General features: G+C 41.5%; 1 protein-coding gene across 1 annotated transcript; it reads left to right on the top strand.

The window, feature by feature from the left end:
- On the top strand, nucleotides 1-22,330 carry LOC114651218 (dnaJ homolog subfamily B member 13-like). The gene is made up of 6 exons (XM_028801163.2): nucleotides 1-625; nucleotides 904-1,046; nucleotides 3,140-3,253; nucleotides 8,372-8,485; nucleotides 8,583-8,659; nucleotides 21,576-22,330. The coding sequence occupies exons 1-6, from the start codon at nucleotides 541-543 to the stop codon at nucleotides 21,727-21,729; spliced, it is 687 nt and encodes a 228-aa protein (XP_028656996.1). The 5' UTR covers nucleotides 1-540; the 3' UTR covers nucleotides 21,730-22,330.
- Nucleotides 22,331-22,494: the final 164 nt, after the last annotated feature.

Below are 22,494 nucleotides of genomic sequence, written 5' to 3'. Positions count from 1 at the left end.
TGGACTGATGATTTATATTTTTTCTTCTCTTTTCTGCAGGCATATGATAATCATGGAAATCGCAAAAAATGTAAATAATGAGGAGATCAAAAGGGTGTAAGTAAACTGGTTTTGCCAGTCATTTCTGTCAGGTATCTGTGATAAATTGTAAAGTTTTTCATTTTTCTCTTGGTAAATATGGTACTCCAATAATTTTCTTACCCAGTGGCCTTTTAGTGTATGGTGACTCTGCTCGTCTCTAATTGTGCGCTTGCTCCGTTTCGGACTTTACACAATTGAGCTGCGGCAGACCAGGATTTGATTACATTACTGGAAACACCATTAATCTACACTGCAGACAAATTCAAAAATATGAAGTTATAGAAGGAGGGTTGGTTGGGTTACTTTGTATGCTGTGTCTCTTTATTGATATATCCTGTCAATTTGTCTTTACTTAATAGAAAGTTGATCACAAAAAAAAAAAATAAGTTCAGAGTTGCAGCCTTTGTAAACATGAGCGGCTAATAAAGGAGTGTTTTTAGATACCATAGGCTGGCCTTGATGTTTCTTCCACAGAAGGAACGAGACCTGGGGTTTCTGGAGAAGTTTGCTGAACTCGTGGAGGCCTATGATATTTTAAATGACTGTAAGTACAGCATCCCTGCTCTTTTAATGCTGCCACTTGTTTTGATGAACACAGCTACGTGGGATACACAGAGTTGCCCCTTTAGTTCTGTTGTTTTCTTTGTAACTGTCTTCACAAAGATACTGTTTTTAATTTATTTAATTCTCTATTTCTTCTGCTTATTTTATGAAGGGTCACTGTTGTTCCATTCATGCTTGCCAGTTGAAATCACAAGGCCAATGTAAGGTGCCATGTGCTCGTAGTCAAATGTTACTGTGCCCCTCTTGATTTTTAAACAGATTTCAGCATTGAAAAAGAAGATAATCTAACGACTGAATTTGATGGGAAGAAAAAACGTGATCCTCCAATTGTTAGAGACCTTTATCTTTCATTAGAAGAACTTTTTTATGGATGCACAAAAAAGATTAGAATATCACGAAGGGTAAGTTCAGCGCAATTCCTCGCTGTGTTGGTTTTTGTGGGAAGATCATGGGTTTGTGTCCCAGGTCCTCTCTGAGTGGAGAGCGCTTTGAATAGTGAGAAAAGCATTATATAAATGTAAAGAATTATTATTATTAGTAGTAGTAGTAGTAGTAGAACTGTGAGGTGTGTCCTTGCCTGGAGCTTTATATTAAATGTAGCAGAGATGTTCAATAGTATCTTCCAGGGGTTAGGAAAAAAAGGGTAGTAAAAGTCGCTACTATGTCTTTTACACAGGAATTTGTTATATAGTTCACCAAAATAAAAACATAAAACCAGAATCATAGTCCAAACCAAACTAAAATCAAAAACAGAATTTATTCTATTTGGTATATTTCTTGAAGAGGTCTCAAACTGTGCACGTATGCTCAAAGTGAGCTGCCACAATGTCTTTTATCCCATGGCACACACATAATGTTAGAACAATTTGGACGAGAACAGGCCATTCAGCCCAACAATGCCCTATGGCTAATGCCTGTCCCTTAAAGTACTCTATTTGTCCCTTATTAAGGGCTCATAAGAACTGGAAACTCATCTCTGATGTCTGACATAAGCAGGCACATTGAGGTGTTGATGCTTGTGTAATGTAGAATGAACTATTTAACCTAGTAGGCATGCTTGTGTAGCTCAGATTTCTATTTAAAAATGACCATATAGACATAATGTACATAAAGGCAATTACCACAGTGCTACAAATGTACAGTTACAGCACCCTCCATAATGTTTGGCACAAAGATACATTTTTCCCTTGACTCGCCCTTCTACTCCACAGTGTAAAATTACAAATCAAAAAATTCAGATATGATTAAAAGAGCACATTTTACCCTTTCATTTCAGGGTACTAGGGGGCTTTGCCCCCTGCTCACTTCGCCCGCCCACCTAACCGGCTCCCCTGCCTCTGCTGTCGATTTCACTTTCACCAAATGACAAATTTTTTAATTCTCGTGGATACGCCTCTTCATTGGGAGGCAACACTACTTTTCCCAGATGGCAACACGAGTTAGACGATCTACAAGTCTCCGACTTAAAGTTAAATCAGAACAATATATTCAATCTCTTTTCGCTCTTCTGTTATTTCACAGAGTGATAATTTCCATTTGTTTGCGCTAATGTGATCTTTACTATCTTTTTTTTTGAAACATTTAAATTTTAGTACTTTCATTATCTCTAACCTGCTCTGCATGTGTATCGCGCCAACGTTTTTGAACCTCTTTACGATGTTCTACTTTGTCAGATTTGACAGATTTGCATACATTGTGATCACACCATATAGAAATGACAACACTTGTTATATATGGGGGCACCCCCCCAATTTCACGGCACCATAATGTCTGGGACACTTGGCATCACAGGTATTTGTGATTACTCAGGGGGCGCCATGTATAAAAAGTGTTGCATATGGGTAAATCAAGGAAAAATGTCTTTGTTTTAAACATTATGGAGGGCACTGTAACAGTGGAGCAGTAACATAGAATAGCAGCCAAAATCAAACATGAGTAAAGATTATTATGTCATAATAAATGCATCCTCCTTCGATGCAGTTCATTCATGTTCATTGCCCCAGTACAGCATAGCACATGATCCAAATTGTACAAGTTAGCCCTTCAGACTGACCACACATTCATTAAATGTCACCTCTAGCAGAGGCTCTTGAGTTGTACATAGACAATGGCAGTGGAGCATGGCTACATCTTGAGCACATGCTGCCCTCCTGTGCCTAGACAATGCAGCACAATTGCTTTTTTGTGTAAATCACTTCTCCATATAATTGCCAGGAAACACACGTCTAAATGCTCCTGCTAGGGTGAACAGGGACCGGCATGGTAAAGACATGAGAAGGGTGATGGAAATACAAAAGCAGCCAGTTGTATTTCCAAAATATTATATAAAATAAATGGCTGCATCATTTTCACCCTTGATAGCATTCATTGTTCATCCAGAGTCTCAAAAGCCATGAATCTTTCATAGCAACAATAATGCATATTGACATTTGCTCACTTGGCTATCGCAGGACATAACCCGGTGTTTAGTGATCTGTCACATCTCATTGTTTAGATGCTGAACGAAGATGGAGTCACCACCTGCTATAGGAACAGAATTTTAGTTGTGGATATCCAGCCTGGGTGGAAGGAAGGGACTAGAATCACATTCCCAGAAGAAGGTGATCAGGTAAAGAGACCCCGTAACCTGCTGTTCCACCAACCTATGTGAGCAATTAAAGAAGGGCAGGTTTAGGAGCTTCACTTCTCTTCATTATTGAGATTTGCGTAGGTTAAATTATTTATACCTTTGAGCAAGTGGCAGCTGTGAATATTGGCTCTTCCAAGTACTCAATTTCATTCATCCATTTTTCCAAGTTCTCCTTGTCCAGATATAATATCATCTGTTAAAGCTAATAATAATCGAGTTATGGGGGACCTCAAGAGTTGCTGTCAGAGCTGGTGGTCCCTGCCACTATTTTAACCGTCAATAACCGTAACATCCGGTCTTTTTGGTCTGTTACACTTTTCCTCATCCTGCGTTTTCACTCCCTCGTGATTTGACCCAATTTAATTTTGTCTGCAGGCTTGTTTTGTTGCTCTGAGAACAAATGTCAGTCAGTTTAACGTTTTCTTTCACAGAACTAAAGGCTTTGCACAGCTTTTGTTTATACAGCTCTTTAAACGATAATTGTGCGCTACAGACATCAGTCTAAAGGATGGATGTCCAGACAAGACGCGGCTCATTCAACCTCATTCATCCCTTTGTCTTTGTGATGTGAACTGCTTATTTTTCAAAGCAAATCTAACGATTTTTGAAACCCACTCAATTTTAGTTCAGGGTTACAGGGACCAGGAGTGAATGGTAGGCAGAAACCAACCCTGGATGGGATGCAGTGACCACTCTCCAACAGGATTTGACTCTTAACCTAATCTGCCCATTTTTAGAATGTGGACAGAAAACTGACACAAACACGGAGAGAAGTGCAAACGCCATGCAGTCAGTGCCCTAGCCAGCACTCTGAGCCAAGATGCAGCAGCCTGTTAACCCACCGGGCTACTCTAAATAAAATTTAGTAATATACACTGATAACAGAAGGAGAAGTGAAGGTTCATTCCATTTCGTGTTGGATTTAGGTTTGTCTAAATGGACCACAGTATATAAATGAGTTGAGCAACAGGGAATTGACTTTGTTTTAATTAGATTATGATTTCAGAAATACAGGCAAAGGTTGAAACAGGATCCTGCTAAAACCTAAATGTTCTCGCCAAACGTCCCGGTGCACCATGCAAGAAGTGGCAATGCTAGGTAAGACGTCATCATGTGGCCAGGATAAAACACACACCTTTCCAGACATCTTTGCTTTGAATCTGTTATCCTTCTTTCTCCAACTTTTGCTAGTGCAGAAAAAGCTAAAGGGCTGTTTTGGTGTAAGACATTCAGCTTCATTTTTTGATCCGTCTCTTGACCCTGGTTGTCTTCAGTCTTCTCAGTTTTTCTAATTGTGTCTGCTTCTCAGTTAAGAGGCATCCCGTTCCTTTCCTGTACTTCTTGTCTTGGCCTTTACCTCTCAGATCTTGGTCAAATACCCATTGCTAAAGTATAAGTCCCTAACAGGAGCTTCATCAGGTTTGTTCAAAGATAATAAAGCATACTTACAGTGGTGTGAAAAACTATTTGCCCCCTTCCTGATTTCTTATTCTTTTGCATGTTTGTCACACAAAATGTTTCTGATCATCAAACACATTTAACCATTAGTCAAATATAACACAAGTAAACACAAAATGCAGTTTTTAAATGATGGTTTTTATTATTTAGGGAGAAAAAAAATCCAAACCTACATGGCCCTGTGTGAAAAAGTAATTGCCCCCTTGTTAAAAAATAACCTAACTGTGGTGTATCACACCTGAGTTCAATTTCCGTAGCCACCCCCAGGCCTGATTACTGCCACACCTGTTTCAATCAAGAAATCACTTAAATAGGAGCTGCCTGACACAGAGAAGTAGACCAAAAGCACCTCAAAAGCTAGACATCATGCCAAGATCCAAAGAAATTCAGGAACAAATGAGAACAGAAGTAATTGAGATCTATCAGTCTGGTAAAGGTTATAAAGCCATTTCTAAAGCTTTGGGACTCCAGCGAACCACAGTGAGAGCCATTATCCACAAATGGCAAAAGCATGGAACAGTGGTGAACCTTCCCAGGAGTGGCCGGCCGACCAAAATTACCCCAAGAGCGCAGAGACGACTCATCCGAGAGGTCACAAAAGACCCCAGGACAACGTCTAAAGAACTGCAGGCCTCACTTGCCTCAATTAAGGTCAGTGTTCACGACTCCACCATAAGAAAGAGACTGGACAAAAACGGCCTGCATGGCAGATTTCCAAGACGCAAACCACTGTTAAGCAAAAAGAATATTAGGGCTCGTCTCAATTTTGCTAAGAAACATCTCAATGATTGCCAAGACTTTTGGGAAAATACCTTGTGGACTGATGAGTCAAAAGTTGAACTTTTTGGAAGGCAAATGTCCCGTTACATCTGGCGTAAAAGGAACACAGCATTTCAGAAAAAGAACATCATACCAACAGTAAAATATGGTGGTGGTAGTGTGATGGTCTGGGGTTGTTTTGCTGCTTCAGGACCTGGAAGGCTTGCTGTGATAGATGGAACCATGAATTCTACTGTCTACCAAAAAATCCTGAAGGAGAATGTCCGGCCATCTGTTCGTCAATTCAAGCTGAAGCGATCTTGGGTGCTGCAACAGGACAATGACCCAAAACACACCAGCAAATCCACCTCTGAATGGCTGAAGAAAAACAAAATGAAGACTTTGGAGTGGCCTAGTCAAAGTCCTGACCTGAATCCAATTGAGATGCTATGGCATGACCTTAATAAGGCGGTTCATTCTAGAAAACCCTCAAATAAAGCTGAATTACAACAATTTTGCAAAGATGAGTGGGCCAAAATTCCTCCAGAGCGCTGTAAAAGACTCATTGCAAGTTATCACAAACGCTTGATTGCAGTTATTGCTGCTAAGGGTGGCCCAACCAGTTATTAGGTTCAGGGGGCAATTACTTTTTCACACAGGGCCATGTAGGTTTGGATTTTTTTTTCTCCCTATATAATAAAAACCACCATTTTCAAACTGCATTTTGTGTTTACTTATGTTATATTTGACTAATGGTTAAATGTGCTTGATGATCAGAAACATTTTGTGTGACAAACATGCAAAAGAATAAGAAATCAGGAAGGGGGCAAATAGTTTTTCACACCACTGTATTTACTTAACTGGTGAGCTGCGTGAGTGAGGGTGCCCTGCGATGGCCTGGGTTGGCCTGTAGTCACTTATCCTTAGACTAGTTCTAATCTCTCATGACTGTACAATTAGAAAATGGACAAATGATGGCTGAACAAGAAGAGTGCACAATAATAATACAAACCTTCATTCAATTCAAAGGAGTAAACATTGAGTGCAGGCTTGAAGCGCTCCATGAATTTCACTGTGCAGACTGTAGTTCCTCCATCTATTTTAGGGCTTAGGCACGGTTATGGAGAGCGAGGGCCTGACCCAAAAACACTGGATGTAACTCAGATATCTGACTAAGATGGGGTACACTAATAAACACATGCACACTCACTCAAACAGGGTCAGTTTATAGACGGAACTTGCCTTAGTATATTATATTTATACTAGATGCGTGTTGTCCTCAGGACATAAAACAACCCTCAGACTCTCTAGCAGTTTTACTATATTGGTGAACCTGCAGAGGCGTCAGCTAAGTGGGCCGCGACTGGACGTATGTTATCCGAGACTGACGTGTAGTTGAGAGCAGCTGTGGCACAAATTGAGAGGGACAGGATAGAACCTGTCTTAGGCAAACATTTGGTAGCTCGTTGTGTGAATGTACAACGTGCACGTGCCACAAAGCTGAGTTTGACTGCTTGGGTTAAATGAGAATTGAGGTGCATGCAAGTTCTGAAAAAAAATTCGGAAGTGCATGGATGTGCCAGCTCACCAAATGCATTTGTATAAGCTTCTACAACTTCCACAGAATTCACACCAACTCCCGTGGCTGCGGTTGAGCACACACACACATTTTGTAATGAGAGGTGAGGTTTGTGTTTTTTAAGTTTAAGTTTATATCCTCTAGCACCATTTGCGGCATTGGGCAGCAAGTTGTCTCCATCATGATCAGTTCTACACGTCGTTCTCTGCCTCATCCCACATGACATCAACGGTATACAAGTCATCTATGAAGTCCCCCACCACGTGATTTTTAGTCGTCAGTCGTTCTGTTTCCATGCATGCAAGTGCCAAAAAATTTAAAAGTGTAACCATCTAGTGGTTGTGGATGAGCATGAGCAGAGTGGACTCTTCCATACACACACACACACACACACATAGGTCTTTTGTTTATATATGTCTAATCCTGTATAAATATATTTGGGGAAAAGTCAAAATTTCAGAAGGAAACCTGAATTAATGAAGGGCAAGTTGCAAATGAACAATTATGGGACAGTAATGTTGCATACTGTGCCACACTCAGACTGAGTACAGAAAGCAAACTAAAAGAAGGGAATTTTGGGATTGCAGTACTCACAGTGGTCACCTTTGCTGTTGGTATGGCGCCATTGTCTCTCTCTCTATGCACTGAAGTTTTGTAAGTCAATGAAGATAAGTGTCAATGATGAGTTGTGATTTGGGAAACGTCCTTAAGGTGCGATGCTGTGAGAAAACTGCCGATAATGCACGATAGATCGCTCTGCCGGATTGTACACTATAAGACATTGCGGGATGGGAAATGCTGAAGAAAGCATAGGCCACCTTTAACAAATCTTGTGTTTTCTAAGACCTTGAATCATCATAGTCTGTTAAATAACTAGAGAAACATGAAAAATGTTACTGACTATGTCTCTGTGCTCCAGAATTTCAGCCTTGAGTATATTTTCAAGCACTGGTTCTGTAAGAATTTGTGGGGCTTTCTTGTGTTGAGAGAATAGTGGTGCAGAGCTCCAAGGTCCTGCCTCTTTGCGAGTGTAATTTTTACGTTGTCTCCATATTAATGTGGGTTTTTCCTGGGTGCTCTAGTTTCCTACCATAATGTAAAAACTTGCAGGTTAGGTTAATTATTGAGTGTGTGGCTCTGCAACAGACTGATGTTCCATTCAGGAGTGGTCCCTGTCTCTGTATTGGACTTCAGAGTTTCAAAAAATGAGTAGATGGATGGACGCTGATCAAGTCCGTTTATTTCTAGCACTGGTCCATGTGATGGCAACATAATCAACTATTCCCACAATTATTTTCTAGGGCCCAAATAACATTCCTGCTGACATTGTGTTCATTGTAAAGGAGAAGCTTCACCCTCGTTTCAGAAGAGAACAGAATGATCTGGTGTACACAACCCACATCGACCTGGGAAAGGTGCAGTATGAAGTTTGTTTTTTTCCACCCTGGAGCATGCAAAGCTGCCATGCTCTGCAGTGTCTTGGCCGTGTCCTTAATGACAGTTTCTTTGCAGAGTCTGACCGGCTTTTCTGTTGAAATTGAGACTTTAGACAGCAGGCTTCTCAACATTCCCATCAATGACATTGTTCAGTGAGTACAACTTGTTTTTTCTAGTTGTCAGCTTGACTACATGTATCAGTGTTTTTCTTTTTCTGCCTCTTAACAAAAAGTAAAGTGTGGCAGTAGAGGCATTTAAAAGGAAGGGTAATTTGGACAGAATAATGATGGAGTGTCTAAAAAGTGTTCAGCCTGCACAAACTTCCCAAGATGCACAATACATTTTTGCTTGAGTAGCTAGTGCTATTACCCTGCATGTTATGAGAAAGGAACTGAAAAAGCAGTTATTCCAGCTCATCTCACGAGGAGGCTGCAGCGGCTTTAATGGGCCTAAACAAATGCTTATTAACCTCCGTTCACTGGTAAATCGGCCTGATACAGTGTGCTTCATTTAGTAGTGACTTTAGTGCTGCCTGTGGGGCCTGCTTGAATACCTGATTTCCTAACTCCATGACCCAGAAGCATGGACCTTAAATTATAGTGACACCTCCTGATGCCACCAGGTGTAATAGTCACCAAACTATACATGTTTTATAGGAATAGGAATTTCAGTATTACATATTAAATAAACAATCGATACCCACCTACTCTATGGGACTTTATTAAACCTCTTATCAAGTAGGAGCAACACACAGAAACATCTCCCACTTACCTTGTTGTACACTTTGACCTCTCATACTATGGAAATGCTACTTTTGTCTTTGAAGTGCCATTCAAATGCCCATGAGTAATGTGAACATTTATTTCCTTTCCAGATGTAACTTCAAAAGTCACTCTTGAAGTTTACTGCACTTCTTATTTTCATCCTCACTGTTAGCAGAACTTTTTCACTTACAGACCATGTCACAGATAAGCGGGTAGACCATTACTGTTCGTGTCTGCTTTCTGTTTGCCTTTTCCCAGGTCTCAGATATGCCACCACAGAATACACGTCCTTACTCTCTCAAACTAACTACCAGAGTGGTACACCGTTTACCCAGTTTTCCCTCCTGCTGTAGATAACTTCTTTTTTCACTTTCTATATCTAAAGATTAAGAAAAACAATTTTGGGGGTCTCCAGCTCATTCATTTTTTGTTGTTTTTCATGAATTGTTATGTTCAATGTGAGAAGTACAAAACGATCCAAAAACCCACAATGTGGACACCCACCACCTATCTACTTTTCCAAACTGGCAATCTGCCTTTTTTCCAACTTATCTGTCCCAAGATTCCACTGGCAGCTGACCGATAGCTGGTTTTGGAAACAAAACAAAAAGATAAATTTTTCTCAAAAACCGAGAAATGCACTTAAAAACAAAAGATAAACTTTTCAGTGTGTCATGTCTTGCTGCCAATAATCACCAATAAACTACTGGAGGGCTTAACTGTGATCATAGTCAGTTGTCCTCATGCAAAGGGTGCAAAGGTTTTCCACCAAAAATCCAAATATGCAGTACTAAACTTTCCTCGAGCACTAGTTCACCAGTTGGATCCAAAACTGGGATAAAGCAGCTAATGCCACTGCATCGTCAGTCATCAACTCAACCAAGCCAGGTCCTTCAGAAACTCTTAGCAAGGCTTAAAGTGTCTTTCAATGTGAGAATGTGACACATTAATAAAATGAAAATGAATGAGAACATTTTCAAACAAATAATTAAAATTCAAACTAACACATGAAATGATACTTTCGGAAGACAAAACTTTCATAAACTAAAAAAAAAATTATTTAGAGAGCAAAAATAATTTAAATTAACAAGACAGGTTTTCTAAATCTCAACGGTAACTCTTTGATCCTGCCGACTATTCTCACTCGACAGTGCCTTCTACACTTTCAGTCTTAATTGCCGTCAGTGCTTCATGTGAGTAACACTATCCCTGCATCATCACCACACTCGGTCTCCTTTATCCGCCTTGGCTAGATGACCGCAATTCTTATCCCAGAATTAGTTATCAGGCTAAATTAAGTTATGAGATCTTTTTGCTGTAGTACTCAACCGACTGCCTGTTTAAAATCACATCATTTCTCGTTCTGTCTGATTTGCAACAAATACGTATGTTATCCGGGCCTGACACCATTTGACATGAACCTTCTCACAAGTCCATAGCCCTGCTGCACATTTCTTGCCAAACACTTTGTAGAACCTCCACTGTCTGTGTCTCAGTGAAGCCCCAATGATTTTAATATTTAAATTATAGATAGACAGAAAGTTCTTTATTTGTCCGAAAGGGAAATTTAGCTTCACAAGCTCAATAAATAAATATTATAATAAACAACAACCTGCAACCAAATGTATACCAGACTTACTAAAAATAAAAAGAAACCTCTGACTTGGTTAACAATAAAAGAGCAGTCACAGTCACGCTGAGGGACAGTAAAGGCGTATTGCCATTGGTATAAAGGAGCCCCAGTAGCGTTTCTTGGCACACTTCTGCTGACTAACTCATTGGCTGCAAGCCCCCGTTTTAACTATTCTTTTGGAAATCTTTAACCCCAGAGTTTAACTGAATAAATCCCAACATTCTGGCACTGCTTTTTCGTCAGTTTACCTTTTCTGTCAAACCCGCTCCTGTTGTTTCCAGTTCTCACTTGATGACAGGACATTTGCAGGCTCTTCCCCAAATCCCAATATTTGCATTTCATCTGTCATGTGTAACACCTTGTATTCATTTTTATTTATTTATTTTTTGGGGTTTTATAAAAAGCCTTAGGACTTGAAAGGCCTAATGCAATATAAAGATTCATTCACGGGAAACCTATTTTCTTGGTTGTGGTCACACCTTGAGGGGGGAGCTCCATGACTCTGGCAATAATGGGTTAACTGAAGCAAATATTTACATAGCATTATGATGTGTGTGTATATTGTATATACACCTGATGCAGGGCCCTGTTTGACAATGTCAGTGGTCATGGGATGTTGGCACACAAGATCAGATTAGAAAATGTCATGAATGACAATGACAACATCATTTTGAAGAAGATGGTCAGTGGGTTTGAGTGGAGAGGTCATCTCTGATTACTGCCCTTAGTTTGAACCAGACATTTGAAAGCCCCAGTGTCTGAAATGACAGCATCACCATAGTTTGGGATAAAAAAAAAGACACCTTTTGTCAAACTTGGTGAAAACTTTACTGACATGTTTATTAACTTGCTTCAAGTAGTCTGCCATAATGACAATATTTCACATACACAGATGCACTCAAGCTGTAAAATGAAGCAGCGGGTGTGCCACACGTTTACGGGTGTAGCTCAGCAGTGGCTTGAGGTGCCCGGCTCCACAATCTCAGACCTAAAATCTTGTCTACAGTTAGATCTGGCAGTCCTGGGTCATTTATATGCCCAAGTCAAGGACACAAAAGCCATTCATTGCCCCCACAGGTGCACCTTTCATGGATATAAACTGTAATTGTGAATGTTGTAGGAGCTCTGAAATATTTAAGAAGAGCATCTGAATTAATTCAAAAAAATATTTTCTGCTAACGTAGTTACTTCTGTCTGCATTTAGGTTATTATAAAATGTCATCATGCAAGCCAGACTTTCATGTGAATAAGGAAACGTATAGCACTAGTCTTTAATTAGAGCTAAATTAGTTAGAGGCCTGTAGATATCACAGTGAGAACTGAGGATTGCTTCTGCTAAATCAATGTAATTAAGATGGAATTTAGCCAGCGACTTGCTGACAATGCTTTAAGAGTAAGTTCAGACGAATTATGTGTAATAGGATATGTAACGTTGGATAACATTAAATAGCTACTTGGTCCTGTTAGCACAACCATTACTAATCTAAAAACCTAACATTAAAGTATTTGTGAGGATGTGTTGACATGACATACCTTTATCATTAGCTCCCTTTTCTCCTCCTTGTCTTTCTTTCTCTGCCCTAAAAAAGTGCCAGACGGCTTTGACCTTTTTAAAATTAATAATGACAACATTCACTGTTCAAAACCTTTTTTTCCGGCTATTACAATGTGCTACAGTGTAGATTTATCTATTCAATTGTACATAAGATAAAGGGCTTTGCACTGTTAACTATTTGTTGCGAGGCTATCCTGTGTGCTAGTGGGTGTTTAAAGAAAGCAGAGGCACAGGCCTGCGTTTTATTTGACGTCATTTCACTGACCTGTTCAGTTAGAGAGTTTCAGAATGGCCATTACTCTCACCCTTGGACTCCATTCTGTTTAGGAGACAGTAGCAGTTCTGTGAGATGGAGAGGAGAACAGTGGAGGAGGCGATTGTATGCATTGGGGCAATGTGGGCATATGCGTGCCACCAATCATTTGCCGCCCTACTGCCTGTGCCAGGAAATGCAACTAAAAGGCTAAGCTGAAGTCAGATTTCCTGAACAAGGCAAAAAAATGCATATGGGTTTCTCTATAATTTGACACCAACCTTTGGAAAGAAAGTGTTTGTGGCAATAGGGGACACACTATACTGGAGTAATAATTAAAAAAATAAAAATGGTTTAGAATCCAAAGCAAAAATAAAATGAATATAAGGAGAACACAAAATGGAGCACATGAAAGGATAACACATGTATACCCTAACAGGACTGGCTTTGCTCCCTCTCTGCCAAGGTGGGCATCTTCACAGCTGCTGTCCATTCTCTCTCGCTGTCTGTCGGTTTGTACCTCTGGACTCTTTCCTTTCATCTTCCACCCAATTCAGCTCCCAACAGTAAACTCCATGTTCTGTTAACAGACAGAGGCCAGGGCACCAACAGAGGGGAAAATGGAAACATTTATACCGGGGTCTTGGGCTTGTGTGGGACTGAGGATGGTCTGTGCAGAATTTCATTGTTTTGTAACAGAGCCGTCAGTAACAACATTAGAAAGAGTGACCGTGACAACTATGTGGGGCTACAGAAGGCAGAAATGTGTAATGACGTAAACCGGGTCAGCCATTATGCAAACCATCTTCCTGATTCTAGTGCACCACTGCCTTCCTGCCTCTCACCTCAGCCAGATTTCATTTATTCCACTGTGACTAACCAAGAAAATCTTTTAAATGTAGCGATCTGAAATTCATGAGAAATGATTTGTTTTTCTGCAACGATGTACCAAGAAAGACTGAGCGTATTCTTTCAATTTTGCGCATCAATTCATTAATGACTTCACAACTGCGATAGCTGGGGGGTGTATTCTGTAAAAATTAGTGAGATTGTATCTGTTATTTGCTTAATTTGTTGTTTTACATAATGTTGTATTTGGTTTGCAGTCTTAAAAAACATGACCTGTTTTGCATTTGACTTGAAAGTTTACATTATGTGTTGATAATGTTTTGCATTTGGTTTAATCTCTAATATATATTTTTCTTCTGGTTCATCCTGCTTCCCCTTCAAAACCGGTCCCGTCCATATGCAGCCGACACGGCATTTCTCGATTCCTATCCGTCCTCTTCCATGTCATGCACTATACTGGCCTGCTGCGTGTAATACATCCAACAAGTACTCGAGGTCCTGCCACAACGGTAAAGTAGCTTTACCACCTTTGCGGGAGCCACCTGTGTCTTTACAACAGCTTCTTACACAGCAAACATCAGAAGCTTATCGTGAACACATTTGAGAATACAACTCTTTTCTAGCGTTTGCTTCCATGGGTGCATACGAAACTCAACCTCCTGGCCACGGACCATACTGTTTTAAAATACATAGGCAAATTTATCACCAAATCTCTCCACTATAAGCTAACACTTCTACCTCTCCAGGATATGGACAGTTGTATGTTTTTGACACAGCGCAAGCTACTGAAGTATGCTTACAAAATAAAGCAAACTCTACATGCAGCGAACGTTTACTTCTCCAGCTAGATTCCATGCTCAGAACCATCAACCTATTTGCTAAATCATACAAACACATGCATGAAATCGCTAAGTCCAATCCAACAGCATCTGTACGAATGGTTTTCAAGGAAAACCTTGGGCAGGATTTACAACGATACAATGCCCCAACATTGCTGCAATTTTCGTCGGAGAAGATGGCGAAACGCCTGCCAAAAGGGACATTTGCATCTATCCCATAGGCAACTCCTGTAAACAGATTTCCACGCTCAATAAGAATTGCGATCCTATGGTTTTCCCACTTTTATTCCCTTACGGAGACATTGGCTGGCACAAAGATTTTACAACATGTTCCCGATAAAAGAAGCGCCAAGCGAATAAGGCTTACTCAATGCCAATTTTACACGTACAGATTAACAATGAGGAATACATTTAATATTTTGTACTCCAGTGGCAAACTATTCCAACAGTTCGTCGTAGATGCGTATGTTAAAACAGAGGGCGCGCGTCTCAACTATCTCAGATTACATCAACAAGATCTGCGTGTGGAACTATCAGACGCACTGCAAGCAAACGCTGAAAATAACAACGTACGTGTAGACAAAATGATCATATTACCGTCCACATTTCCAGGAAGTCCAAGATACATGCAACAAAACTATCAGGATGCCTTGGCCATAGTACGTAAATTTGGAAAGCCTGATTTATTTATCACTTTCACATGTAATCCTACTTGGCTGGAAATTCTACATGCACATTGCGTCTTTCAAGAAGTATTTATTTCTTCTTGATTTCTGAATTCCTTTCTCTCCGTTTTCCGTTCCTATTCTTACACCGCCCTATGCTACAGCGGGCGTCGGCTAGTATTATATAATACACATTGACAATGTTCTGTTAGTAATGGTGTTGTTAAATGGCTAATACATTGTGAGGCCGAGGAGGGGGGTGCATTAGTACAGTTCTGTCTCACTGTGACGATGTGGGTTCTGTTCCATGCTCCCGCTTCTCTTTAAGGAGCCTCTCGAACCCAAAACTGTCGATAATGTAACTGGATGAGCTGGTCAATGAGGACAACAAACGAAGCAAGGGTAAAGGTGCAAAGTGCAAAAGTGCTTTCATTACAAATCAACAAAAAGTGTCCAGTGCATCATAGTTATTAAATAAATAATCCATTAAAAACAGTGAAACAAAGTGAAGGTTAAAATCCAATAAATAAATCCAGTTACAACGAGTTTAAAAACAATGGCAGGAAGCAGTCCTTTCTTTAAAAACGAACACGGTGCTTTCTTCAACTGGTGGTTCCCCTGCTACTCCCATCTGGGCTCTGCACCAGGAGAGTCGCCCTACCAGTAGTTGACCTTCTCCTGTTGCTAGTCTGGAAGCCTTTCGGTCCCTGGCTCCGTAGGGCTCAGCTAGACCGAGACTTGGGTTCCCCAGCGACCAGGGTGCTTACGCTGGGGCATCCACCTCTCAAGCCTCCTGACTCCCTCTGCCTTCTGCGGCCATATATGGTGAGCCAACCTCCTTCCTGTCACTCCTTCTCCTCACTAACGCTCAGCAGGAGCGACCACTACTGACTGCTCCCTGGGTGCCAGCCAAACACCCTGCTAGGGTTTACTTCTCAGCTGCCTTCTGCTCTCGACAGCGAGCCTGCCTTTTTTCACTCGTGCACCGGCTTTCTGCTTTCTGCCACCTTATTCTCCCATAACCTCCATCCACCTTTCTCCCCTCCCCCCCCCCCTGCACTTGCGCTTCTACTATATGTAATGGGGACATGGCACAGGTGCAGCGATTTGCAGCTCCCGGCATCAATTATGGATACGGACGATTCCTCACCCATGCACTTAAGCGAGGAAATGCCTGCATCAGGCAGCGTCCGAGAACTGCTCCGGTCACACTACCACGCCCCCTCTATAAGCCACGAGTGTGGCGACTATTTATTTAGAAACTGGGCTTTTCTTCTGAGCCGTGGACCTGCGATACCACACTCACACCCTGACATGCCTTTAAATCTCACCCTATGACTTCTTCTAGATCAAGCCTTGGAACGTCTGAGCTGCAGTGCCCTCGAGAGGGTTGAGGCCTTTGCAGCCTTGAGTCTGTCTGTTGGCCGCATAACAGTAAAGGTTCCTTTGGAGGCTTTTGGCTGTCACCAGCACCTCAGGCCTCCTCTTTAAATGGCTCAACACCACTCACATAAGTCAAGATCCCTAAATTCCCTTCTGGATTCTGTCTGCTGCTCCTTGCTGGCTCTTTCCCAAAACTCAATATTTTTATTTAATGTATCAGTGGTTACACCTTGTCACTTTATGTTCATTCATAAACAGGAGTGCTGTACGAGAGCAAAGTATTTTGTACTGTTGTATTTCTGAAGTAGCGATGTTGGATTGGCCATCTTGCTCTGCGAAGTGGATTACTTCTTATGCATCCGGCGCCGCCGTGAGTGGCAGCCTTTTCAGCAGCTCCGTGTATCAGTATGCTGCTGCTGAAGAATGTGAATTTCCCATTGGGATTAATAAAGTATCTATCTATCTATCTATCTATCTATCTATCTATCTATCTATCTATCTATCTATCTATCTATCTATCTATCTATCTATCTATCTATCTATCTATCTATCTATCTATCTATCTATCTATCTATCTACTTGTGTTCTGTTTTGTGTATTTTATTTACCCCATGTTTGACACCCATTCTATGCCCAACCTACATGGAAGGGGGTCTCTCTCTGAATTGTCTTTCCCAAGATTTCTTCAATTTTGTTCCCCTACAAGGTGTTTTTAGGAGTTTTTTTCTTGTCTTATACAGTTGGGCTGTTAAAAGCCCATTGCGACACTCCTTGTGTGATTTTGGGCTATAGGAGAAATAAATTCTTGTTGAACTAAGATACTGGGGAAGTGTGATGGTGTGGTTTGGCTCTTTGCTCCCTCTTCTATAATGGGAGCCTCTTGAACCCAACACTGTCAGTATCATAACTGAGATAAGCATGGCAGATGGGGTCAAAACACACCTGGAGCAAGGGGAAGGTGCAAAGTGTTCAGTGCTTTTATTAAAAAAATCAAATTTAAATAGTGTCCAAAGTGCACTACTCAAAACTGTCAATAAATAATTCATAAAATGAAGCGCATATGGGAGGTTAAAATCAATAAATAGAAAAAAATCAATTAAAACAAGGTTAAAACTACACAGTGCAGGAAACTCATTTACAATCTGCAAGCCCTGGTGCCTTCCTATAAAACTGACACCCCTTAGCCTTATCCTATTTGGACCTTGAAGCCCAGAGAGACATCAACCAGCAGGTGCAGACACCCATCTCTTCTGGCCTGTGTCCCACGCCACCAATCCCATTGCATCCATGAGCAACCACTGAGCCCTGCTCTGCCCGAACTGCTGTCAATCCAGGCACCACCTGGCGTGGGCGCTCTGTACTTCCAATGCTGCTCCACCCGCCGAAAGTACCCCTAAGCATTATGGTCACTCCTGCTCCCAAAATGCTCAACAGGAGTGACCCACAACCCCCTCTTGAGCGATGGCCACCCACTCCTCCTTGGGGCTCTGTTCCCATCCACCTGCTTCCACTCTGTTCACCGGCTTGTTTTCTCTCTCTTTCTCATGCCTGCTTCTTCTCCCATCTTTTAACCTCTGCTCTTTTCTTGACTCTTTTTTCTTTACTCTTTTCTTCCTTTTATCATGTGCTCCCCTTTATAGGCTGGGGAGCTGTTGCAGATGCGATCTCCTGATTACCGCCCCGGGCTGATACTAAGGTAATCAAACTGGCCGCACATGCCGGCAAGACAACGCACAGACAGCTGACCATCTCACACCAACACTGAGACAGAGCGTCTTTGGCAGACTGCTCGCACCTGATCCCACTCCCCAGCGGGAGTGCATTCATTATCTGTGTATTAAAATGGCCACTCTTTTTGATCCACAGACCCACTATACCACAGGATGCCCTTCCAGTTTCTTCACAGATTCAACACGGTCTCTCTGTAGGGTACTTCTGGAGAAGTAAAGTGATGTACATGCAGGGGGTTTGTCCTAAGATGGCCCCAGTCTCCCCACCTTTTTCTGTAGAGGTACTCTCCCAGCTTCTTGTGTAAGTGGCCTCTGTTACTCTCTTCTCCTGTTCAATGCCACCCTGGTGCCTCTTGCATGCCTGGCAACCTGATACACATGTATTAAGAGTTAGTAAAGGTTTCATCAGCTTTTCCATAAAACTTGCTGTGATGCTTCATATCTGAGATGCCACAAGATGGACATGTGGTCTTTTTGGTCACTGTGTGCCAAGTCCTCATGGTGATATCTGTCAACACACACTGCCCATTCTTTTCCAGTTGATGTCATGTGTGTTATTTGTGGAAGATGTGCTGAAATTGCTCTTTAGAAAACATTCTAGATGTGTACATCAACATCCTGCAATTCTTTGTAGGCACGAACTTTAAATCATGTGATTGCCATTTCAATTGCTGTCAAGCCCTCAACAACTCACTTAACCGGCTGCTGCTAAATGTGTGGGCAAACAATTGCTGTGTACCCTGTTCTGCAAGCCACCTTGGGTAAACCAAATGGCTAGGTGAAAGAAAGAAATGAGTCTATCCAGTTGGGCAAAAAGTGCATTTCTTTTGCCTGAATGCTACTGAATGCTCATGGCTCCATCGCTAATGGACTGAGAGTGCACTTTGCTAAATTATGAAAAACTTGCATTGTCATCAATGGTGCCTTCGCTCCTCTGTATGCAAATATTTTTGTATTTGACTGTACCTCATGTATGTAATTTTTTTGTGTGTGTATTTGTATGTAATGTATATACGAGGATATAGAGGATGTGTGTGTGTGTGCATATAATATAATATAATATACAGGGATGGGCAAAAGTAGGTTCACATGTGTGAGTATGCAAAACACAGAGTATATTCTTGTATTATTATTTATTTATTATTGTATTATTTATTTGTATTATTTATCTTGTTATTATTAGTGTAAATACTGAAGGCCGTCAATTTGAGCACGTTGAGGCGATTGTGCCTATGTGCACTGTGCCATTGTGACATTCTTTTGAGTTAATAAAGTTAATAAAGCTATTGAGTTAATAAAGCTCTTGTAATAATCATAACCTGCATGTCTTTTTCCATATGGACCTACTTTTGCCTACCCCTTTATATATATACATATATATATATGAACAGTAGTCCATAAACATTAGTAGGAACATCCATCCATCCATCCATCCATTTTCTAACCCGCTGAATCCGAACACAGGGTCACGGGGGTCTGCTGGAGCCAATCCCAGCCAACACAGGGCACAAGGCAGGAAACAATCCCGGGCAGGGTGCCAACCCACCGCAGGACACACACAAACACACACCAAGCACACACTAGTGCCAATTTAGAATCGCCAATCCACCTAACCTGCATGTCTTTGGACTGTGGGAGGAAACCGGAGCGCCCGGAGGAAACCAACGCAGACACGGGGAGAACATGCAAACTCCACGCAGAGTGGACCCGGGAAGCGAACCCGGGTCTCCTAACTGCGAGGCAGCAGCGCTACCACTGCGCCACCGTGCCGCCCTTAGTAGGAACAGTCTATATTAAATGGCAAGGGACCTTTTACCTCTTTAAATTTTTCCCGTAAAATGCCTGTAATTTTCTCTGACAGTAATACTGGCTTTGCTGTCCGTAATATGCATTTAATTTTCTGTCACAACAGTGGGCAATCAGCAGATTCTCCCCAGCAACTGATGTAATGTGCGCGAAACTAAATACAGTGATCCCTCGCTATATCGCGCTTCGCCTTTCGCGGCTTCACTCCATCGCGGATTTTATATGTAAGCATATTTAAATATATATCGCGGATTTTTCGCTGCTTCGCGGGTTTCTGCGGACAATGGGTCTTTTAATTTCTGGCACATGCTTCCTCAGTTGGTTTGCCCAGTTGATTTCATACAAGGGACGCTATTGGCAGATGGCTGAGAAGCTACCCAACTTACTTTCTCTCTCTCTCTCTCTCTTGCGCTGACGTAGGGGGGTGTGAGCAGGGGGGCTGTGTGCAGCTGCTTCCTGAAGGACATGCTGCACAGTGCTTCGCATACTTAAAAGCTCAAAGGGCACGTATTGATTTTTGACTTTGTTTTTCTGTGGCTCTCTCTCTCTCTCTCTCTCTCTTCATGCTCCTGACAGAGGGGGTGTGAGCTGCCGCCTTCAACAGCTTTGTACAGGCGGTGCTTCGCATACTTAAAAGCCCTATTGATTTTTTTTTTGACTGCTTGCTTTGCACTCCTTTGAAAAGGAAGATATGTTTGCATTCTTTTAATTGTGAGACAGAACTGTCATCTCTGTCTTGTCATGGAGCACAGTTTAAACTTTTGAAAAAGAGACAAATGTTTGTTTGCAGTGTTTGAATAACGTTCCTGTCTCTCTACAACCTCCTGTGTTTCTGTGCAAATCTGTGACCCAAGCATGACAATATAAAAATAACCATATAAACATATGGTTTCTACTTCGCGGATTTTCCTATTTCGCGGGTGGCTCTGGAACGCAACCCCCGCGATGGAGGAGGGATTACTGTATACTTTTAAAAGTCATCGTATTGTAATATCATGAATATTCGTATATTTAGGAAAACCCCTTCAACGACTGACACTTTACACTTTACCGGGCCAAGCTTTTTAATCGCAAATCTGACATCCTCAGAGTGAACACTTGCACAACAATGGGGAAGCTGGTCTCCACGTCTCAGTACCCGATTGGATTTTTCGTGTTTTATGTTTTAGGTCTTATCTCATTTACCGAAATCCAATTGGATCTGCCGCGCGATATTTTATAGGTCCCGCCCTCTCTGTCTTGTGTGACGCGTCAGGCGGCCTTTGAAGCATCGCACCGTGCCCCACGCATGCACACTTCACCAGAAGACACTGGATGCACACAGGGGTTTTATTAAAGAGTATATATATATATTCCTGTATATATTAGCGTATATACAAGCAGATGCTGGCCAATGCCATCACTCTCTGATGAAGATGAAGCTATCAGCACTTTGGTATTATAAACTTCACTGGCAATATTTTATCTGCTTTTTAACCTTAAATGTATAAAATGTCTTTCATTTATATGATTTATATATGCATATTAACTGTTTCAGAATATTGTGTTTGCAGGACAGATCAACATAACACATTCTTTTTATCTCTTCCAGTCCAAATTATGCCAAAATCGTCACTGGTGAGGGAATGCCGTTATCCAAGGATCCAGCACAGAAAGGAAACCTAATAATTCGGTTTGAAATTCTTTTCCCTCACAGGATACTTGCAGAAAAGAAACAGCTGATAAAGCAAGCTCTTCTGCTTTAAACAATAATAATATGAATGATACGGAAGTCCTGGAGAAGGTAGCATGATCACTTCATTATTCCTTGTTATTCCCCAATTTCACCTTGTACTATTATTTCTTTTCTTTGCCACATATTCAGATTTTGTCTGCACATCATGAGTGTCCAATCCACTGACATCAGTTATGGGGTTAAGATCAAAATCAAATCCAGGGCAGTGCAGGCAGTGTCTGTGCTGAGGAGTGGAGGGATACTGACGGGCCTCTATAGTTTGCCTTATTCTTTGATCTTTTCCCTTGTTTAGGTGGATCATTTCCTAGTTGCAGTAACTCCAGTCCTCTTTAAGAATCGATTGCGTTACTGAATCTACTGCCAGTTGAATACACAGAAATGGCTGGCCTGAAGGACAAACTCCTTTTTATGTCATCATTCTTTCCATGTGAGTACTTCATTTCACCTGCCTTACAGTTGAAATGACCCGCTTGCTCAGTCATCTTCATTTCCTGATGGGCAGCGTACCCTGCTGTCCTGAGTGACCACCATTTCACCTCCACCACCACAACTATGCTTCCTCACTGCATGCATTTGTGGTGTTTTGTGGCGTAGCCTCCATACTGGAATGTGGTGACTGTCCCTATATTGTGTGCACATTACAAGTAATGTGAACTGGAATTTGCTGCCACTTTCCTGTATCTGCTCAAGGCTTCTTACGCAAATGAGTGAAAGGAGTTCAACTCCATAATGAAGCAGAATGGCTCAGACATTGAACTGTAAAGGTAGAGGCATT

Source organism: Erpetoichthys calabaricus, chromosome 4, assembly GCF_900747795.2.
Source record: "Erpetoichthys calabaricus chromosome 4, fErpCal1.3, whole genome shotgun sequence".
Classification (NCBI taxonomy): Eukaryota; Metazoa; Chordata; class Cladistia; order Polypteriformes; family Polypteridae; genus Erpetoichthys; species Erpetoichthys calabaricus.
Note: the sequence above shows the minus strand (reverse complement) of the source record. Positions and strands in the feature narration are given on the sequence as shown.